The 18,808-nt window shown below is 37.6% G+C and overlaps 1 protein-coding gene across 1 annotated transcript; it reads right to left on the bottom strand.

Moving 5' to 3' along the window:
- Positions 1–829: 829 nt before the first annotated feature.
- LOC116246387 (probable LRR receptor-like serine/threonine-protein kinase At1g53430) lies at positions 830–13,609 on the bottom strand. Its single transcript, XM_031618246.2, has 24 exons — positions 13,332–13,609; positions 11,553–11,724; positions 10,898–10,969; positions 10,227–10,295; positions 9,797–9,868; positions 9,070–9,141; positions 8,763–8,834; positions 8,481–8,552; positions 8,154–8,225; positions 7,724–7,795; positions 7,562–7,633; positions 7,356–7,433; positions 7,171–7,236; positions 6,856–6,918; positions 6,725–6,763; positions 6,519–6,568; positions 6,026–6,399; positions 5,743–5,938; positions 5,075–5,218; positions 4,734–4,852; positions 4,065–4,275; positions 3,380–3,617; positions 2,631–2,781; positions 830–1,323 (listed from the first exon to the last, which is right to left on the bottom strand). Exons 1-24 carry the CDS (start codon positions 13,456–13,458, stop codon positions 928–930), a joined length of 3,069 nt encoding a protein of 1,022 aa, XP_031474106.1. The 5' UTR covers positions 13,459–13,609; the 3' UTR covers positions 830–927.
- Positions 13,610–18,808: the final 5,199 nt, after the last annotated feature.

The following is an 18,808-nucleotide window of genomic DNA, read 5'->3' as shown; positions in this document are numbered from 1 at the left end:
CAACTCAACGGTTTGACTCTTGAGAGCTTTCTTTTCCTTTTGTACACCAAGTTTTTCCAATTTTGAAGGACGTCTGACCAACTAAGGCAGCCAATGGGTTCGGGCTAACCCCATTGTAAATTATGTGTCACAAAGAGTTATAGCAATAGTTTTTACAATTCTATGCTCGTGCATTATATGTTTCTCTGTATATTTTTGTGGGACCCACTTCAAAAGATCATCAACTTCATCTTTTTGGTAAAAAAAAAAAAGTTCATAGATATATTTTTTAAATATTGTTTCCGTCTCGTATCTGATGCCTAACCAATACGATGTATTGGATGACACACGTATTGGTCTGTGCTCGGTCGCATCGGCCGCAAAGGTTAAGTAAACAAAATGAAAATTTAACTTTCGTTATTTTTTTTATCTATATGTTGCTCGATATTGGCCAACCCGGGTGATGATGTATACAATCCAATGCGCTTTGGGGCAATACAGGTCAAATGTTCAGATATTAATATGTAATACTAGTTTATTTAACAAAACAAGTTTTGGATGATATTATCCTGGCACGTGGCAAGGAATATTAATGGTATTAACAATTATCAGTTTGCTAATATCAAACCTGATACATAAAAGGTCATAATTATATTCAAAAAATTACTTAATAACATGATTTTATTGCCAGATAGTGGAAAACGATCTGAGACAAAATTCTGCCAAAAAATGAATAAATATATTGCAAAAGATATCGTTGTGTCGAAGAGAAGATTTGATCTATTTGCTTGATAAAAATCCTTTCTCTATCTTTATTTTTCCTTCACCTTGTTTTAATTTTTCACAAAAATGAAGTAATAGCTAGCTATTGCATTAAGAAAACTGATACTGCATGACCAATTACATTCCATCCTCTTAGCCTGTTAACTGTTATTCACTTTACAAACTTCACATGGTTAGAGGCCTTTGTGACAGAACACTCTGTTCCTCTGTGGTGCAAACTGAATTTGAGTGTGGCCACGTTCTCCACTCACTAACTTGCAGGGTTTCAGCTGCAAACCCATCCTGAGTTATTTCATCTTGTGAGAGACCACCGGAACGCCAAACACGGCCAAGTACGGCTCCATTTGAGGAGGAGCTACTCGGGTCAGGAGTTTCGCAAACTGCAGTTCGGCCTTCGAGCATATCAACAACAGAAGACATTGTTGGCCTGAGTGAGGGATTGCTGTTGGTGCAAAGAAGAGCTATGTTGAGCATTTTCAATGCCTCTGCCTCTGAGAAATCTGGCCCTAAGCATGGGTCCGCCAGTTCCAGGAGACACCTCTTCTCTTGTAAATCATAAGCCTGCAGTGTTCATGTTGCATCCGTTACTGGGATATTTTCTTGCACATGTTCGTTTGCATGTCAAGATCTTTGCAGAATGATTTTTCTTCTGTAACAACTTCGTTTTTGAAAACTGGACGTAAAGGACACTTTCTACTTTCTTCCATACAGCAAGTTTGATTGCATGGCTAGTGCTTTCTTGAGTGTCTATTCACTAAGATTTACTTGTATTCAGAAACTGAGCGAACAAAGACAGACCTCTCTTCCAGATTTCTTCAAATGATTTCAAGCAATAAAAATGAACAAGAGTGAAAGAGGTTGTAGACTTGTTTGGTTGCTTTTGGAACGGTGAAAATAAGGTTTATATAGAATAAAAGAAGTTTAGGCAATCAAACATGATCTCAGAGAGAGCAATGTTGAGGTAATCAAGAAAACTCACTGAAAATTTTACAAGAAAGTCCTCCACTGTTGATGGTGTAGTCAAGCACAGTTAAATGAGTTTCATCTTCTTTCATTTACTTGTCTTTTGTATTAGTGTAGGCAGTTAAACGTACCAAATTCAAACCTTAGCACGGTTTGGTGATTCCTTAATGAGTTTTCTGTGATTTTTAAAAACCCATTCTTCTCTAAGAAAAACTTCATTGGGCGGGCCCATTTTTTGCTATAATTCAAAAAAAAAAGTGTATATCTAAATTTTTCGATGCTCCCAAACTTAAGTGGCTACTGCCTAAGTAAAAGCCTGATTTTAAACCCTAGAATGCTTGTGAGTAATATTTTGTACTTTCAATTTGTATGTCAACTAGGTAAGGTTTAAAAGTTACCCTTTTTTTGTGAAATTAAATATGATGAAAAAGCATCAGTTCGCTCTTATGAAAAAGGAAGGAACACAATCAGCTTAATTAATTCTTTAACTGGAGATGAGACCCGCAATGTTCAAACACAGGGCCCCGACTTAACATTTCAATACTACGCATAAAAACAAACTGTCAATATGGATTTTTTTTCCATTTTGAAGATACACGAGGACTTGTGTTTCTAAATGACTTTTTTTTTTGTGGGCTAACAGAAATTATCAGGCCAGGAAGGTTATGAAAGATTTTAAGATATGGTTTTGACATTTGTTTGTGTTTTTTTTCTTGCTGTAACCAATTAGAATTGATCAGATACAATTTCAATTATTCAAATTATACAAATCCGAACTTCGATAACCCCATTTTCACCCAAATAATTAAAAACACTCATAAAAACGATAAAAAAAGGGAGAAAAAAGCTGAAAGCAAAGAAATAATCAAAGAGAAAATTGCTGAAGGAAATAGTGAAAGACATACCCAGTCCAAAAGGAAGGGAAATTCCTCCCTTGGCGAGGCATATGTGTTGCTCTCTCCGCTCACAACCTCCAGTACAACCACTCCGTAGCTGAAAACATCTGCCTTGTATGATAACTGTCCCTTAATTGCATACTCTGGAGCAATGTATCCCCTGTTATTCATCATTAATTTCTAAAATCAATAACCACACCTCTTAACGACACCTTTTTTCATTGCAACAATATTCAGCAGCAGAACTTAAAGTGACGTCATGGTCATGCCCTCAATACTGTCAGGAACCATTATATCAGTGAGTTTTTCTCTGCATCAATAATGCTTTATTTAGGAGTTTCATGATCAACAAAAATATGTTTCTGATGTATTAAAAAGAAAATGACATACAAATTTATGGAAACTTATTTGCTACCTCGATTTGTATGACTTTCTACTCTTGGTGGAAATCAATCATATCATATTAAGAAAACAAAGGGTGATGTGAACTAGTTTGTTGGGATGGTGTTGAAATATGGTCTAAGAATGGAACAGCATTATATACATACATACATGTATATATAATATATATATATATATATATATATATATGCACACACACACCTGAGAGAGAGAGAGAGAGATAAACTTACGTGGTCTAAGAATGGAACAGCATTATATACATACATACATGTATATATAATATATATATATATATATATATATATATATATATATGCACACACACACCTGAGAGAGAGAGAGAGAGATAAACTTACGTGGTCCCTACTATGTGAGTACTAATATGTGACTTGTCCCCTTCATCGAGTTTTGCTAGACCGAAGTCGGAAATTTTTGCATTTAGATCCTTGTCTAGAAGTATATTCATCGCCTTGATATCTCTATGGATGACCTTCAATGGGGACTCTTCATGAAGATATGCCAGGCCCTTTGCAACCCCGATGCAAATTTTACACCTAGTCGGCCAGTCCAGTTTCGACCGATGCTCCGATGAACCTACAGTTACCATGCATTCTGTATTATTAACCATTCAACATGCTCTTGAATCCTCGAAGTAAGATGAGAAAGGAAACATATATAGGGATGTAAACAGTCTGAATTGAAATCAGATTTCTGTGGAATTTTAAAACAAAATCCAGATCCGATTAGCGTCAGAAGGGAACTTCTACATGAAATTTTATTCAAACGTGTCCTTGATTCTGCATCAAGTTCAGATGTAAAAGCCGTAGTGAGCCCAAGTCCAATTGCTAAACGGATTCCAGTTTTGTTACCAAATATTATCAAATGAACTCCGATTCAGTTTATATCCAACCTGAAGTCTTGAATACTCATGGACATAAACGAGGAGATCGTGATAAAGATGGTGCTTCTAGTTAATCATTCACACAGATAGAGTTATATGTCTGGGCTTGAGATGATTATGATTAGTTGTCAAAAGCTTACCAAACAGAGCACGTGAAAGCGAGTTGTTTTCCATGTATTCATAGATTAGCATCAACTCATTTCCTTGAATGCAATAACCAAAAAGCTTCACAAGATTTGGGTGCTGCAGAGCTGATACCATTCCTATCTCATTCAAGAATTCTCGATTTCCTTGTCTTGATATGGATGAGAGCTGCTTAACAGCAATCTGTGTCCCATCCCGCATAATTCCCTGATATCAGATATCATACAGCATTCAAATATGAGGAAAAAACATAAAGACACTGACCCAGACAAAATCCATGACACCTAGCCAAGCAAAGGATGATAAGAATGCATCTATTCCCAGTCTTTTATAAGAATGTATCTAGTCACACTATGCAGCCAAGAAAGATATGCTATGCTGTGGCAGAGATCATGGATAATGAGGAATAAAGTTGATCCAATGTCCATACCACTTTGCTTATTCTTAATCATGTGGCTGCTCCTGCACAAATTTTGTTGATTCTTATTCCCATGAGGTGTTCAGTGACAAAGTAGGTAAAGCAGTCATACAACTCAGAAGTTTAGGAAGTTTGTCGCAGGGAGAAATTATTTAGATGAAAATGGGAAACTAAAAATACAACATCTAACTATGACAATTGCAACATGATAAGAAAACACATTACCTTGAGGAATTTGAAAATGTACCTTATAAACTGGCCCAGAACTACCATGCCCAATCTTGTTTTCAGGATGAAAATCCTTTGTAGCCTCTTTTATCTCATGAAGGCTGAAATAGCCATTTTGCTTGTCCAGGTCTTTAAGTTCTGCAATGGAAGAAATAGATAATTGGAATTAGAGCATAAAACAAAGAGCCTGAAAGCACTTGATTGACTTGTCAAAATCTTTTCGATGACATATGAGTGAGAACCTTCCAAGTTTTCTGTAAGTCCTGGCCATCACTTGGATCTTGCAGAAAGGATTTACTTACCATACTTGAATCTTTTCTCCATAATATAAAGGTTCCTGTTAGAGTCAGATATTTTTACCTTTATCTAGAGTTGTTTCATCTCCACGACAGCATTTTGCCCGAAGGATGACCAAAACTACGACGATCAGGCAAACAACAATGACGATTGCAATGATTATTGCCGTGAGAGCCTCATCTTTATCATAGTCTTTGGGCTTGAAATCTGCATGATGTGACCAAATCAAATGTGCATTGGTTTTATGTAGACCAGTGAAAATAGTTTCTCAATCAGTTGAACATGGCCATAAAATTAATTTTAACCAGTTAATTAATTTAAATGGAATTTATGTGCCACTAGATTCTATTTTTAACAGATGACCATTGAGCAGTGCAATGCTAAAGTCTTGATGCTTCCAATAAGAGAACGTGTATTGTCCTGATGCGACCTGCTTCTTAAGGAAAACGGAAAATTGAGCATATCATCATTCTGCCTCTTCACAGCACCCAAGGATATAGGAGTATATATGTTGTAATGCTATCAATACAATGAAATGATGGTTTCTTTCATACTCACTTTTATAGTTCCTGGATGTTATAAGACAAGTATTTCTCGTGTTAGGTTTTCCTATGCACTTCTTTTGAACAGGTATTTACTAATCTTTCCCCTTGTGTAGAGCATCTATCCTCATCATGCACATGTTTATTAATACAACAATGAAAAATAATTAATGAGAAAAACTAGCTTACTGGGGTATACTGAAATGGCTGAAATCAGGGGCCCGTAGTTTCCTCTAGATGGAATTGCAAGAGTCCCTTTCCCACCCCAGTAGAGACTGATCTGGAGAGTGCCTTCTGTCACACTTGCATTGAAGCTCTTAATGACTTCCTTTTGTGTTCCACCATTTTCTCTTGCAATATTGAAATCCTTTAATACTTTTTCATGCTGCCAGAGAACCAGATGGCCCAGATCAGAATAGTTTGTTATTCAGCAACAATTCAGTACTAACTGAGAGTTAACTGATTTAGTCACCTGGATGAACACATCAAAAACTCGTTCCCCCAAACTGCTAAAAGTTTGGTCATTGGTGAAGATTATCTCAGAAAAATGAAGTTGGACAGTGTAGTCCCCTTTCTGCATGCATAGGCCATAATATGTCAACATGATTGGAGCAACACGTGCTGTCATATATAATGTTGGATTACTCATTAACAATCTACTTTTGTTAGCTACTAGGAATGGGCCAGCTGTAACAGTATCCATGAATACACCAGTGCTGGTCATAGCCCAATTTCCTCCTGCACTGTGGTAGTATGTTGATTCCCCACTTGGTTCGATGTCTGCTTCATATGTGGTTCCATTGACAACAAGCTGGGTCCCCCCACAATTTATGAACAAAGAAGAGTCTGCCAGTAACACAAAGTAATGTTTTTCAGTCTGTTGTACATACACAGCTACAGAAAAATGCAGCAACAGGACAAAAGATTCTAGCTAATTGTTCTGCCTAACTAGTTACAGTACTCACACTTTTCCAAGTCAGAACAGGGGTAGTCCTTTCTCAAGCACGCAGGAACTCTATATGGAAAAGAATACTTCATTATCAGTTCTATTATATTTAATACATTTAATAACAATGTAAGCATGCTGTGATTGGTGGAAGCTCTCTTGAAATGAGTTTCATCATATAAATGTCAAAAGGTCATATCATAAGAAAATGGTTTGAGGGCATACGAACTGTCATCCGTGGAAGAGAAGCTGGAGACCAGGTTCCTGGAAAGATGATTAGACAACCAAGTTAAAAAACGGAAGCAAAAGTAGATTCTCTTAAAGCTAATAATTTAACATTGATTATTTGTTCTTACAAATTTTGTTGTGGGCAAATTGTTGATGAAGTTGCTCCTGTGAAATTGTTTTCTGACAAATCCCTGCAAGAATTTTTTTCTGTCATCATCACCTGGTTGTGCAAACTCAGTGAAACTATAATATTTTCCCACCACACAGCATCAAAGTGAGGCGATGGATAATAGTCAAAACACTAGCATTTAAATGTCAGACAAAACCAGGTAAATTTGGAATGATAAATTATAAATGGCAAACTCCTCCCATAAAATCGTCATGAAACTCTGTCTAGGAATGGTAACATAAAAAAAGAATGTTAAAGAGTCGGGGAACCATACAAATTTTTATTGACTTTATAGACCCACTCAGGGATTGGTCCAGTTAGTTGGTTGTTGCGTAGGAACCTACACAGAAATAATGTACAATGAACCAGCACCAAAAACTGTATACAGCCTCAAAATAAAATGATAGTAGTACCAAAGATCTACAAATGCATTAGACTAAATAGAGAGAGATCACTCACATGTACTGCAGGCTTAAAGACGTAAAGCTGGAAAAAGATGGCGGAATTTGTCCTGTTAAGTTATTGAATGAGAGGTCCCTGTAATAGAAAGTTGCAGAAAGTTATTGGTTTCACATGCACTTGTCTGATGTCTCGGAACTTAAAAATAATGATTGCTAATGAACCACAGTCAGGCACAAAGTCTAAGATTAAGTACATGTACTCACAGGATTCTCAGCCCTGGTAAGCCTCCAATATATGAAGGAATTTCGCCAGAAATCGAACAATTTCTTAGTATCCTGTAGATGTGGAATTTTTTGTGGGTGATTAGGGTGTTAGATAGGTATCAGATTGATCATAAAACGGGGATATGTTTCAAGTAAGCTCACAATCTTGTCAAACTTTTCATATTCTGCAAAGGTGGGAAACTCGAGCCCGGCCCACTTAGGTCACTAATTATCCTGGAAATTGTAGACAAATGAATAGATCAACATGGGATATATTAAACATAGAACCTCTAGAAGTGTCCATTGGCATGTAAGTCCGAAGGTTGCTGACTTATTCCAAAACCTACAAACCAGACAGGCAAGATAGGTGGTTTCCAAACTTGCAGCCTGGAAAGGGTGTGAATGAGCTCTCGTAAGAATCAATGGAACTGAACTGGCTCCAACAATCATCAGTCTCTTATGATTCCAGAGGATTTTTTTCCAGCTCATGCATGGGATTTCATAATCATGTTATGATCGAAAAAGTTGCAGGGTCAAATTTAGATGTTCAATCATCAGCCCAATAAGAATCTAATTATGAAGTTTCACTTACAGGTGCTTCAGATTCTTCAAGGATGATAAGCTAGAAGGTATAGGCCCTTCCATACTTGTGCCCATTATCATTCTGAATAAATTGAATGATGTGAATTAGATAACTATATTTGGCTGATAGATGCGCCAATGCAAAAAGAAAAGAGAGAGAAAATGAAACATAGTTAGAGCAACTCAGAGACAAAAAGCAAAGGATTTGAGAGCGGAATAATGTCAATGAAAACACTCATTAGTTAGCAACTTAGCATTAAGACCATAAGTTGAATCATAATCAGCTGAACTGCAATTTTAATAATTTCCATATTAATTAGAAAAAATGCATACTTACATGAACTGAAGCTGAGTCCATTTGCTAATGAAATCAGGAATCTTCCCAGTGAAGTTGCTCCCACTGACATAGCTACACCATAGAGAATATTTATATACTTTGCAATGTGCATAAGATAAAGAGGATATGGGAATGTACACGATAATCCAGTAACACAATTTCAGTGGCTTTCAGAGCAAACTGCTTCCTTGAGAGCATAACCTCCAAGATAAACAGACAGCTATCAAAGAAGATGATGTAGGTAACATGTAGGTAAAAATGTGCAAGTGTAGAGTCACTTACAAGGCATTCATGTTCATCAAGTTAGCTAATGCAGATGGAAACTCTCCTGTGAACTTGTTTGAATTTAGAACCCTGCATGGGTGTCAAGAATTTCTTAACCAAATGGAGTTGATAAAGGACAGGCCTGTTTAACAAAGGAAAACTTCTTTTATTATAATAATTTATCACATTTATGATGAACTATTGTGAAACTCAAATAAATTTTAAGGTCCACCTTCAATCTAAAAGTTGGACCGTATTCAGAAGTCCCCATAGTAGTAAGACCCCAATATTAATACTAAGACGAGAAGAAGGATAAAAGATATACAGTCTTCTCAAGCTGGCTAAGTTGCCCAGTTCTGGAGGAAGCTGCCCTTCAAGCTGGTTTGCTTCTACCTCCCTGCATTTGACAGTACGCAAAAGACAAAAGGATGACATTACGTTTAGAAGTTTGAAGATATTCTGTAATAATAAAGATCAAATGTTTATTTAAAAGACAAAGAAAAAAAATAAAATCAGGCACACTTAATCACAATCCGTAGAGTTAAATTAACTAAGTGTGCTCACAAACACAAGACTTGTATATCTGCGTTAGAAATGTCGGGTACATTTATGCCAAATATACATAAAATTGAAAATTTAACGGTCAAAAGATTCTGAAATTCTATAGGTTGTAAAATATTATCTAGACGTTCAAATAAGCTGATCAAATAATTCAATCTCCAGGTTCTGAGGAGTGATGATGACAGCCTTACGATTGAAACCCTGCAGAAGGCATTACGATTACCAAATTTAACTTCTGAAACATAGTTGGACAAGAAACCTATCATTCATTTTGCAGCCGATCTTACAATATGGGCTCACTAACAAGGTTTATGCTCGACAAGAGACGTAATACTAAGTTTTGGATAATATCAAGTTTTAGCATAAGTAGCAATTTCAAACATTTATAGGATTAGCAAAAGGAAACGGTAATAATAAGCACCACTATTCAGAAACAATTGCACTGTTATATATCTTATGGAGAAACTCCAAAAAAATGTTTTGATACTTACAGCACTTCCAATGCGGTCATACTTCCAAGCTCCTTCGGGATCCTCCCAGAGACACGATTCGCCGTCAAGTTCCTAAAATAGTTGAATAGGTAAAAACTAAAATCAGAAACTGCCAATAATGATGGAGTCTAGAGTTGTTAGTGCTCAATTCAGTACACCATGGTCCATGGTGCAATACAATCACACACACCTGAGTGATGAGTGCGTGTGCGTGTGCATGTATATGTATATGTGCGTGCGTCTGTTAAAAAATGTAACAATCTTCGCTGTTGGTTCCATCTTCTGGGGGGAAAAAAGAATGACAGAAAACATTTTGATTTTAAAGAAAATTTTTTGATATGATAATGAGCAATCCATATACATAAACACTCTGCATTTCCCAATGATCGAAAGACGCAAAGACTTTAACAAATAACAACTAGGTACTTACAGAGCAACCAACGGCAAGGAAGCCCAACTGGTTGGAATGGTGCCATTGATATAATTGCGCGTCAGATCACTGTTTAAGTAAAGAACACATCGTGATAATGAGAAAACTAAACAACTTTAAATGAAACAGAAGAACCACGCCATTGAATGTGAGTTAGCACGGTTGCGAAGCAATTCTTGGATCTCTGATCATTGTAATTCGCATTACAAGATTCGCAATGCAGTCGCGGTGGTAGAGGCAACGGAGCAGTTGCATCCAGATCCAGTTGTTCTCACAAGGAGAAAAAAAAAGCCATACCCACGTCTTCTTGGCGGTGTCCGTGTCTCGCTTCCTACGAAAAGAACGTAAAATCGATCCGGGCCATACGATGACTGTTATTGTTTTTTTAGATCCAAATCTTGTGGACCTTAGTTAAAATTTCCTTAAGCAGAGCCGACGCCCATAAGGTCCAACCTCAATATGAACCGGACCTCTGTCCGGTGCCATACCCAGATCCTGTTGGATCGATCAGTACGACGAAAATCTTTTCGGGTCTTACCCGGTCAACTGTCATCTCAAACCAAACCAAGAGATCTGGAAAGTTTTCCATCTCGTGCTAAAAGCAGCAGTTATGTGGCATATTACATAACAAGGAAAATGCAAGAAACAACAAAAACCATATAGCTACTTACATTCCTCGTAGGTATTTGAGCTTGCTAAGCTCCTCAGGCAGCGTTCCTGCTAGGTTTTGAGCCTTAAGTATTCTGATCATAGAGTTCAAACATAAAATTAACACCACAAGCCACATATTGATTTGCAACTAAAGATTTAAACTTCACTTGAAAGTAACTAGGAAGATGGTCGATCATTCTTAAAAGTTGAAAGCTCAAAGCAATAACTTTGCCTTTGTCAAAGGAAAAGGTCCCAACTTTTTTGACAAGAAAAGTAATAGCACTCTTATAAATGAGACTTTCAAAGATATGCAGCACCGGAAACATCTCTTCTTCTGTCATTCTTTCTCACGTAAGCAGAACAATTCGTTGCAGCATAAAATATGATGTAAATGCTGATCTACGTTATGAGCAAAAATTTGAAAACTGGCCGAATCTCAACTTTGGCACATATAACCAAAAGAAAAGACCAAAAGGTAGATTTCTCGAACTACCCAGTTGCAGCTGCAGTTCATTTAAGGAAAAATGCATCTTACCCACATAAAATATGTGGAATTTTCAATTAAAATTACAGATTCAGGTGCATTTCTGAATCACAGAAACCAGTAAGGTGCATTTGTACTCAAATTTTTGTTTACAGAAAGTGAAAGTCAATACGGATCGATGCAACACTCACATGCTTACAATGTGGCAGATAGTGCCATTGGAATCAGAGCAGTCACAGGTGACATTATTGACTGAGGGGTCCAAAGCGGGGGAGATCCAACCTCCACTGCCTGAGCACGGGTCCACGCTAAAGTTCCAGTCCTTTTTCCCTAGCTTGCTTCCAATCACTCGGAGAGCAGCAACTGTTGGAAAAAAGAGAAAAAAGACAAATCATCAAACACGGTGACAGAAAAGGCTGATAATTATGCCCGCTTTTTTCAGAGAAGGAAGAGTTTTCACTGAATTGGATCTGTCGACATCGGTGGTTGATATTTGTCCCCCAGTTTGAAAGGGGGATACTTTTTCCGGGGAAGAAAGGGCCTCTTCTCAAGAGTTATAACTTTCACCCACTGCAGCAAAGGAAATGTGCAGTGCAGGTGAAGATGACTTCATTTCTATCAACAAAAATTTATATTGGTGATATTTTTACTTGGGATACCAAGTACCAATTATTGTTGCAGTGTGCACTGCCTCTAAGTTGAAAGCTTTGTCTGCTTCTTTGGTACGTGACAACCGTGAATTCAAAATGTCACGATTTGGCTATGGCATTTTCAAAACATGCTACAATCTGATATGTTCTTCCAAAATATTAATTATTTTGAAATGCCAACATATCAACGTGACTCTTAATCCCGATTGGCGTAGTTTAATGGGGCCGGCCGCAGCGAACCTCCTGTTCATTTTGGGGTCGACACTTGGCACTGGCTTGTGTGAGGGGTATTATAGTCATTTACAAAAACATATTTTAGATAAATGTAGACATCGGGCCGGGTTAGCCTAGCCAGCCCACATTGTATATTTTTAATAAAAAATTATATATATATATATATATATAGAGAAAATATATTGAGATTATACCACCAACCTGAGGTCTCCAAGCTGCATTAGGGATCTCCATTGAGAATGAATGAGCATAATGTTCACAAGAATTAAATTGATGTCAAGATTTTCGCTGGTCTACCAAGGAACCAAATTAAAATGACAAAACTACCCTTCACGTGTAAGTGGACATGTCCTCAAAATGACGCAAATGCCCTTAATCAAACAAGGGAGGAAAGAGAGAAAGAGAAAGGGAAGTTCCCGTGCAGAACAATATACTGCGGCAGATTGTCGGTCTCCGCCCACAGACGGCCTCATTCTAGTAATGGGGTCATTTAATATGCAGCTTCTTATTGAGGAGTTGTTCACCTTGACATTCTCAGCGATGAGCTCGCAGAGAAGAATACTGAAGTTGGATTCTGACCCACCGTGAGCATTCATTAATTAGCCGCATAGACCAATGATCTCAAGGTGAAGATTCATCAGTTAGATGGACGGCATAGATTTTACATCTTCTTAACGATATGATTTGGCGAAGTTCTCCCTCGCCTTCCCTCCCTCCCCAAGAACTCCGATGCGGATGACCGCTTTCATCCGTTTCCCAGGAAAGGGAATAAGAGTGATCCGAGAATTATTGGGCTATGGATGAGAAAACAAGCTTAAAGTTTCATTTGCTCTTATCCAAAAGGGCCGTTTGGGTGGCAACCAAACCAAGTTTCGAACATGATTTCAACAATTTCATATGGTGGGTAGCAGGTTTCATGGCGGACCGAGAAGTCCTGCCGTCGCCGGAAGCAGGGAAGGAAAGAAAGAAACAGCCACCGATCCAGTCGATGAGTTTCACCTCTGAAGGCAATAAAAGAAGAGGAAAACTAAACGAAAGAAGGGGGGTAAGAGAGAGAGAGAGAATTGGAAGCAGCGAGCTCCTTACCTTCATCATCGGGGAGCTTTGGACGGAGGGATCCAACGTTCTGTGAAGAGCATTGCAAGGCGAGGAGCAGGAGGAAGGAAGCCAACAAGAGTACTGGAGAAAGCAAGGCTTCTCGGATTCCCTCCATTTTCGCCCTTTTCCTTCACGGATTCCTTTTCCTTTCCCGCTCACATTCCATCAAACGTGTGAAACAGAGGAATGGAATGTATTATGTACCTGGTTTCTTCTTCTTTTCTATGGGGAGAGGACTGAAAATGAGAGCCCGTCTCCCATTCGGGGGCCTCTAGATCTGCGTTGCGTGAATTTCTTGAACACGGCCGACAGTTTTTCTATTTTCGAAAGGTGGCGTCTCTTTTTCCCTATCACATTCTGCCGCCCGACGCTTTCTTTTCCACCCGTCTTCGGTCAAAATACGTGCTTAGAAATCTGTAATTAGGAATAATAATATGGACTTTGTCTAGTCAAAAAAGGATAAGGACAAGAGGAAAAGAACATATAACAAGAAAGTAGCTGCGAGAAACTCTCGACATGAAGCGTATCAGCCGATATATTGCCGATATAATACATGGGTATATTTTTATTTTTGAATCGCTCTAAAATTAGTTTTAAATTTTAAACGATAAGAACGTACAGCGATATGATCCCATGCATAACGAAATGTATCGGATGGCATGGCAGAGTGTGAAGGCAGGAACTAGGAAGCCCAAGGAGCAGTTCTTGGCCAGACCTTACAAATCATGAAAATGATGGTGATACTTGTGCCCTTCCACGCAATTCATGTAAATTGAACCCATTCTTTTCGAAATTTCAGCATTTAACGGATATAAGCTCAAAGACCGTCCAAGCCTTGAAATTGCCCATGATGATAAAAGAGACGTTTAATTTCCACAGCACGTAATCATTTTATTATAATAACAAAAAAACCCGGTAAAGTTTTTCAAAATGCAGCTAGAACGCGCTTCTGTCAATTCGGTCCGAGTTGTCACTAATTCACGATGACGTCGTGAGTCAAAACAACTATGTTGCCCCTTGAGATCATATTTTCCTTCCTCATGTTGGCAAATTTTCTTCTTCTTTTATCAAAATTTAATAATACGAACTACATATTTTGTGATGCTTTTTAGTGACACAATTTCTTTTTTTTAAAAAAAAGTTAATAAACGTATTAAATTATCATAAAATGCTATTATCTATGTATACATTTTATACCCGATAATTTTAGGCCGGATTGCCTAATTCCGCATACTAAGCCCAATTCCAATTGCTAATGATGAAGCCGACATTTAATTTTTTTATTTTTATTGGGTTTTTACCAAATGTGAGCACTAGATATGATATCAGCCATATCATTGATAAGAGCATGAACCGAATCAGCTAGAAATGTTAGGTACGTCACTATTTCAAGCTGGTCAAACACCAACATAGTTGAAAGAGCTAAGGTGGTTAGGTTTCCCTTTGACGGAAAGAAAACTAGTGGATTATAAAAAAATACAAGGGGATTATCAATATATAGACAACCTCGCCAGTCAAACACGGTAAAGGAAATTAAAAACAACAAATAGACCGATGTCAATATAAATAACATTCATATTCAGATATGGATACGGATATAAAGTTATCTGGATTGCGTCCGATCCGTTTGCTCACCCACCATCACCAACAACTCTCATAAATTGATTCGTCTTGCTTGATGTGGAGGAACGGCCTCAGGCCAAGCACCCTTTGAAAAAAAGAAGGGAAAGAATCGACGGATCGTTCGCGGTGACGGTCTCGTCAACCGGTTTTTGTGATTTGGTCGTTTTTATATTCTGTTATGGAGATTTTCTGGAACTTGCAAGATTCTGGCAAAGCAAAGTGACAAGGAATTCATTAGTGTGGATGACTCGTATGCCAAAATCTTCTTCTGTTTCTGGTTTATAATTAAATAAGTAGCTACCAGACATTCGTATAATAAACTTGATGGGAATTATATAAGTTGCCGATTCTGTAATGAATATTAAGTCATAAATATGAACATCAATTTTTTAATAGTCAGAAATACCTTTTAAAAAAGACAAGACGTTTTTCTCGCTCATATTTTTGAAAAAATAACTCAGCTTTTATATTTGAAACTTAATCAATGGTTTAAGAAGATTCTAATCAAAATCAAATACAATGATTCATGTATATATATATATATATATATACACACACGCGTGTGTTGACTCATTCTATAGAAGATTACTTTCAAATAAGGCAAGGCACATATAAAATGTACAAGCATTTAAAAAACAGAGGATGAGATGAGACCTTACTACCATGACTACGGGGGGGGGGCCAATGCTTGACAGCTGTTACCGCGTTTACAGTAGCGGCAACCCGCCGCTATATATATATATATATAAATATAAAATTGCTTAACCCGTTGTCTAGTTCAGAGAGAAAAATTAACAAGGTGAAATGCCTTCACTTCAAGCATTTACATTGATTTAGAACTCCACAAGTAAATGTCACAAGTGACTCCAAATTATGCGAAGCATTTAGAATTGGATGTGCACTTTTGTTTATCTTTCTACATGCGATCTCGTCATTACTGGGATTGCTAAGTCTGTTATTATTAGTAAAGGTTGTACATGAGTCGAGTCAAGCTTGATCTCAACGGGCTCGACTCAATATTGCTCAGCTTAAACTTGAGTTAAGTTTCACAGGATCAACTCGAGCTTTACTCGCTTAATCGAGTGAGTTTGAATCGAACCTGAGTTGACTGAGCTCGACTGATTGAATTTGACTACACGATATTCCGGTCATCTAGGGCTATAAATATCAGAACCAAATGTCGCGTGGAGACTTTTGCAGCTTTGTTTGGCCGTATTATATTCATATCCAAACGAAATTCGTAAATTGTTAACCTGATCTGGAACCGCGTTCAACTCAATACCAAAAGTCAGAAGATCCGGCCGATAAATCGTAATGTTTGCAAATATATTTCATACGATAACATATGTTAAACAACATTTGTTCTAGTCATATCAGTTTAGAAGCATGTGCTCCCTGCACAATTTTCACATCTCCGCCGCGGACCCACGCGCTCATTTGCTTGGGTATAGACGTATGAACGGGCGGCCATCAGAGGCTCAGAAACTTTCTCGAGGAGAAAATTAATGTCGTTGAGAAAAGTCTCAGTTAGATGTTGACTCGATCGGAGGACCAGGACCATGATGATAACTTTATCCAGACTATTTTGTCCGGGACGAAGTAGGGTGGAGCTTGTACAAAAAGGACAGCGTAAAATTATTGAAGATTCATTTAACGTATAACCAAAATGAATTTATCCGGGATAATCCTACTTTCTTACATCCTTGAGTCGAGTTTCATAGTTCATACTCGGGTCCAAACAGGCGCCTAGAGCTTTGAGCCAAATTATGGCTTCCGGATTTTCTAGATCCAGGAAGTGAATGGATCCACGAAAATCAATGATTTGAATCTCGACCCGCGATCCATGGCCCGGAAACTTGGTCGCCGTGTCCGGTTCCAGTCACATTCAAGGGGTTGGGGATCCATATTGAAAGCGACGGCAAGGATAAAGCTGTCATTTTCGTGAATTGACTTCAAAGATGAGCGTTGATCGGGCGAACCCGTCTCAGGAAAACGAAGTTGGTCCTTTTCTTAAGAAGCAATTCATAAAAGCGGAAGACGTTGGAAGGAATTGTAAAAAAATGTGAAGTTAAGTTTGAAGTGTTTATACAATATTCACACAATCCCACGTTCAAATTGGAGCGCATTCCATGTTACGCAAACATAGGAAAATATGTTCTCACATTTTATCAAAAGGGTACTTATGTAATTTTACAAGGAGAAAATTTTCTTCCTCATAGGAAGAAGGTGTTCCACTAAACCAATGCACGCATTTTGGTTATATATATATATATATAATAATAATAATAATAATAATAATAATAATAAACATAAAGAGGAGTTTGAATATTGAGAGAAGCGTCTATGAGCCAAAATAATAGAGAGTTGTCAATACCAATGGGAGGCCGCTGTTTCACAAGAAAATGGTTGAGAAAATTCAGCTGTATTGCCTGCCAATGGAGGTGTGAAAGCTCGCATTTTATGGCTGCATTTGACTAAAAAAACTTTATCTATTATGCATTTATTGGATTTAGTTTTTTACACGCTTTGCACCTCATTATTGTATCGCTTGAATTTGTTTTTGGTTGAGTGGTAAGAATATTTTATATTTTCATTCAATATGAGATTAGTAGCTCCCCTTCTTCCCCCCATTTTGAAGGTCAAGAGCTGGGATTATTAATGCTAAGGTTAAACCTGCACTATACATGTTTCCATTTCTCTTTAGCACAAAAAGAATGGGTCGAACTAAAGATTAGTAGCTACTGATATATATCAGTTGTGCTGCATTTCTTGACAGGAGCAGAGCCAGAATTTTTTTATGAAGGGAATAAATTAAAGTTTTTAAATTTTAACTAAGATCAAAATATCATTTTTTTAGATTTTTATATAAAACAAGTGAAATTTTCTAAAATTTGCATGATTTTTTTTTTTTTAAATTGAGGTGGGGCGAGAGCCCATGAGGCCCTTACCTTGGCTCCGCCATGCTCCCGGTCGAATTTGTCAACTTTTTAGTTTTTACATTAAAAATACTATATCCTCTAAGCAGTTTATACGTTTTCACTTTCAGGCTATGCGCTCGAGGCTGAAAATGACAAAAAAATGCCTTTGCAACTAAAATGGAAGCCCCCGTAGAAGGGCCTACGAAATGAAAATTCATTAACAAAATTGAGTGACCAATAGTCACTAAAGAACACAACAAGTCGGCAAAAAGACAAGAGAAAATAAAGCATTCCAAGAAGCGAACAAACGAAGACGAAGAAGAAGTGGAGAAAGAAGAAGACAGAAAAATTAAGGAAGAAGAAAAAGAAGACAGAAAAATTAAAAGAGAGAGCAAAAGCAGGAGAACAAGAGAGAAAGTGAAATGCTAGTCTGAGGCCAAACCCAAGCGCTGGCGAAGGCAGAGTGCCAGATGCACATCAGCTTTCATCACGTAGCTAACTGAGTCTACTGATGCAATGGTATCTCTCTGAAAATCTTATTATTGTGCTCCTTCCAAATTCGTCTCTCGAAGGAGTGAAAAGAAAGAGAAAGCCAGTAGTAGAGCTACATTATAGCTGGTGTGGGCAGCCCAAAAATAATCATAGATCGAACTGGATGGATCCATGAAAAATAATCATAGATCGAACTGCCTAATCAAAGCAGCTAAGCTTAAAACATAAACGCTTTACCACATAGGTATGGATAAACCCAAAAGACCAAACACGGGAGATGTTATTTTTTTGGTATAATTTCCCTATTTAAGGTAGCATAAACATATATATATATATATGTGACGTTCTTTTTTTCTATAAAACTCATTCTTTTCCACGTGATGGTCCTGCTAAAGCGATTTGGACTCAGCAAAAGCGGGTCCTAATTCCAGG

Source organism: Nymphaea colorata, chromosome 1 (genome assembly GCF_008831285.2).
Source record: "Nymphaea colorata isolate Beijing-Zhang1983 chromosome 1, ASM883128v2, whole genome shotgun sequence".
In the NCBI taxonomy this organism is placed as follows: domain Eukaryota; kingdom Viridiplantae; phylum Streptophyta; class Magnoliopsida; order Nymphaeales; family Nymphaeaceae; genus Nymphaea; species Nymphaea colorata.
This window is presented reverse-complemented; position numbering and strand designations above follow the sequence as displayed.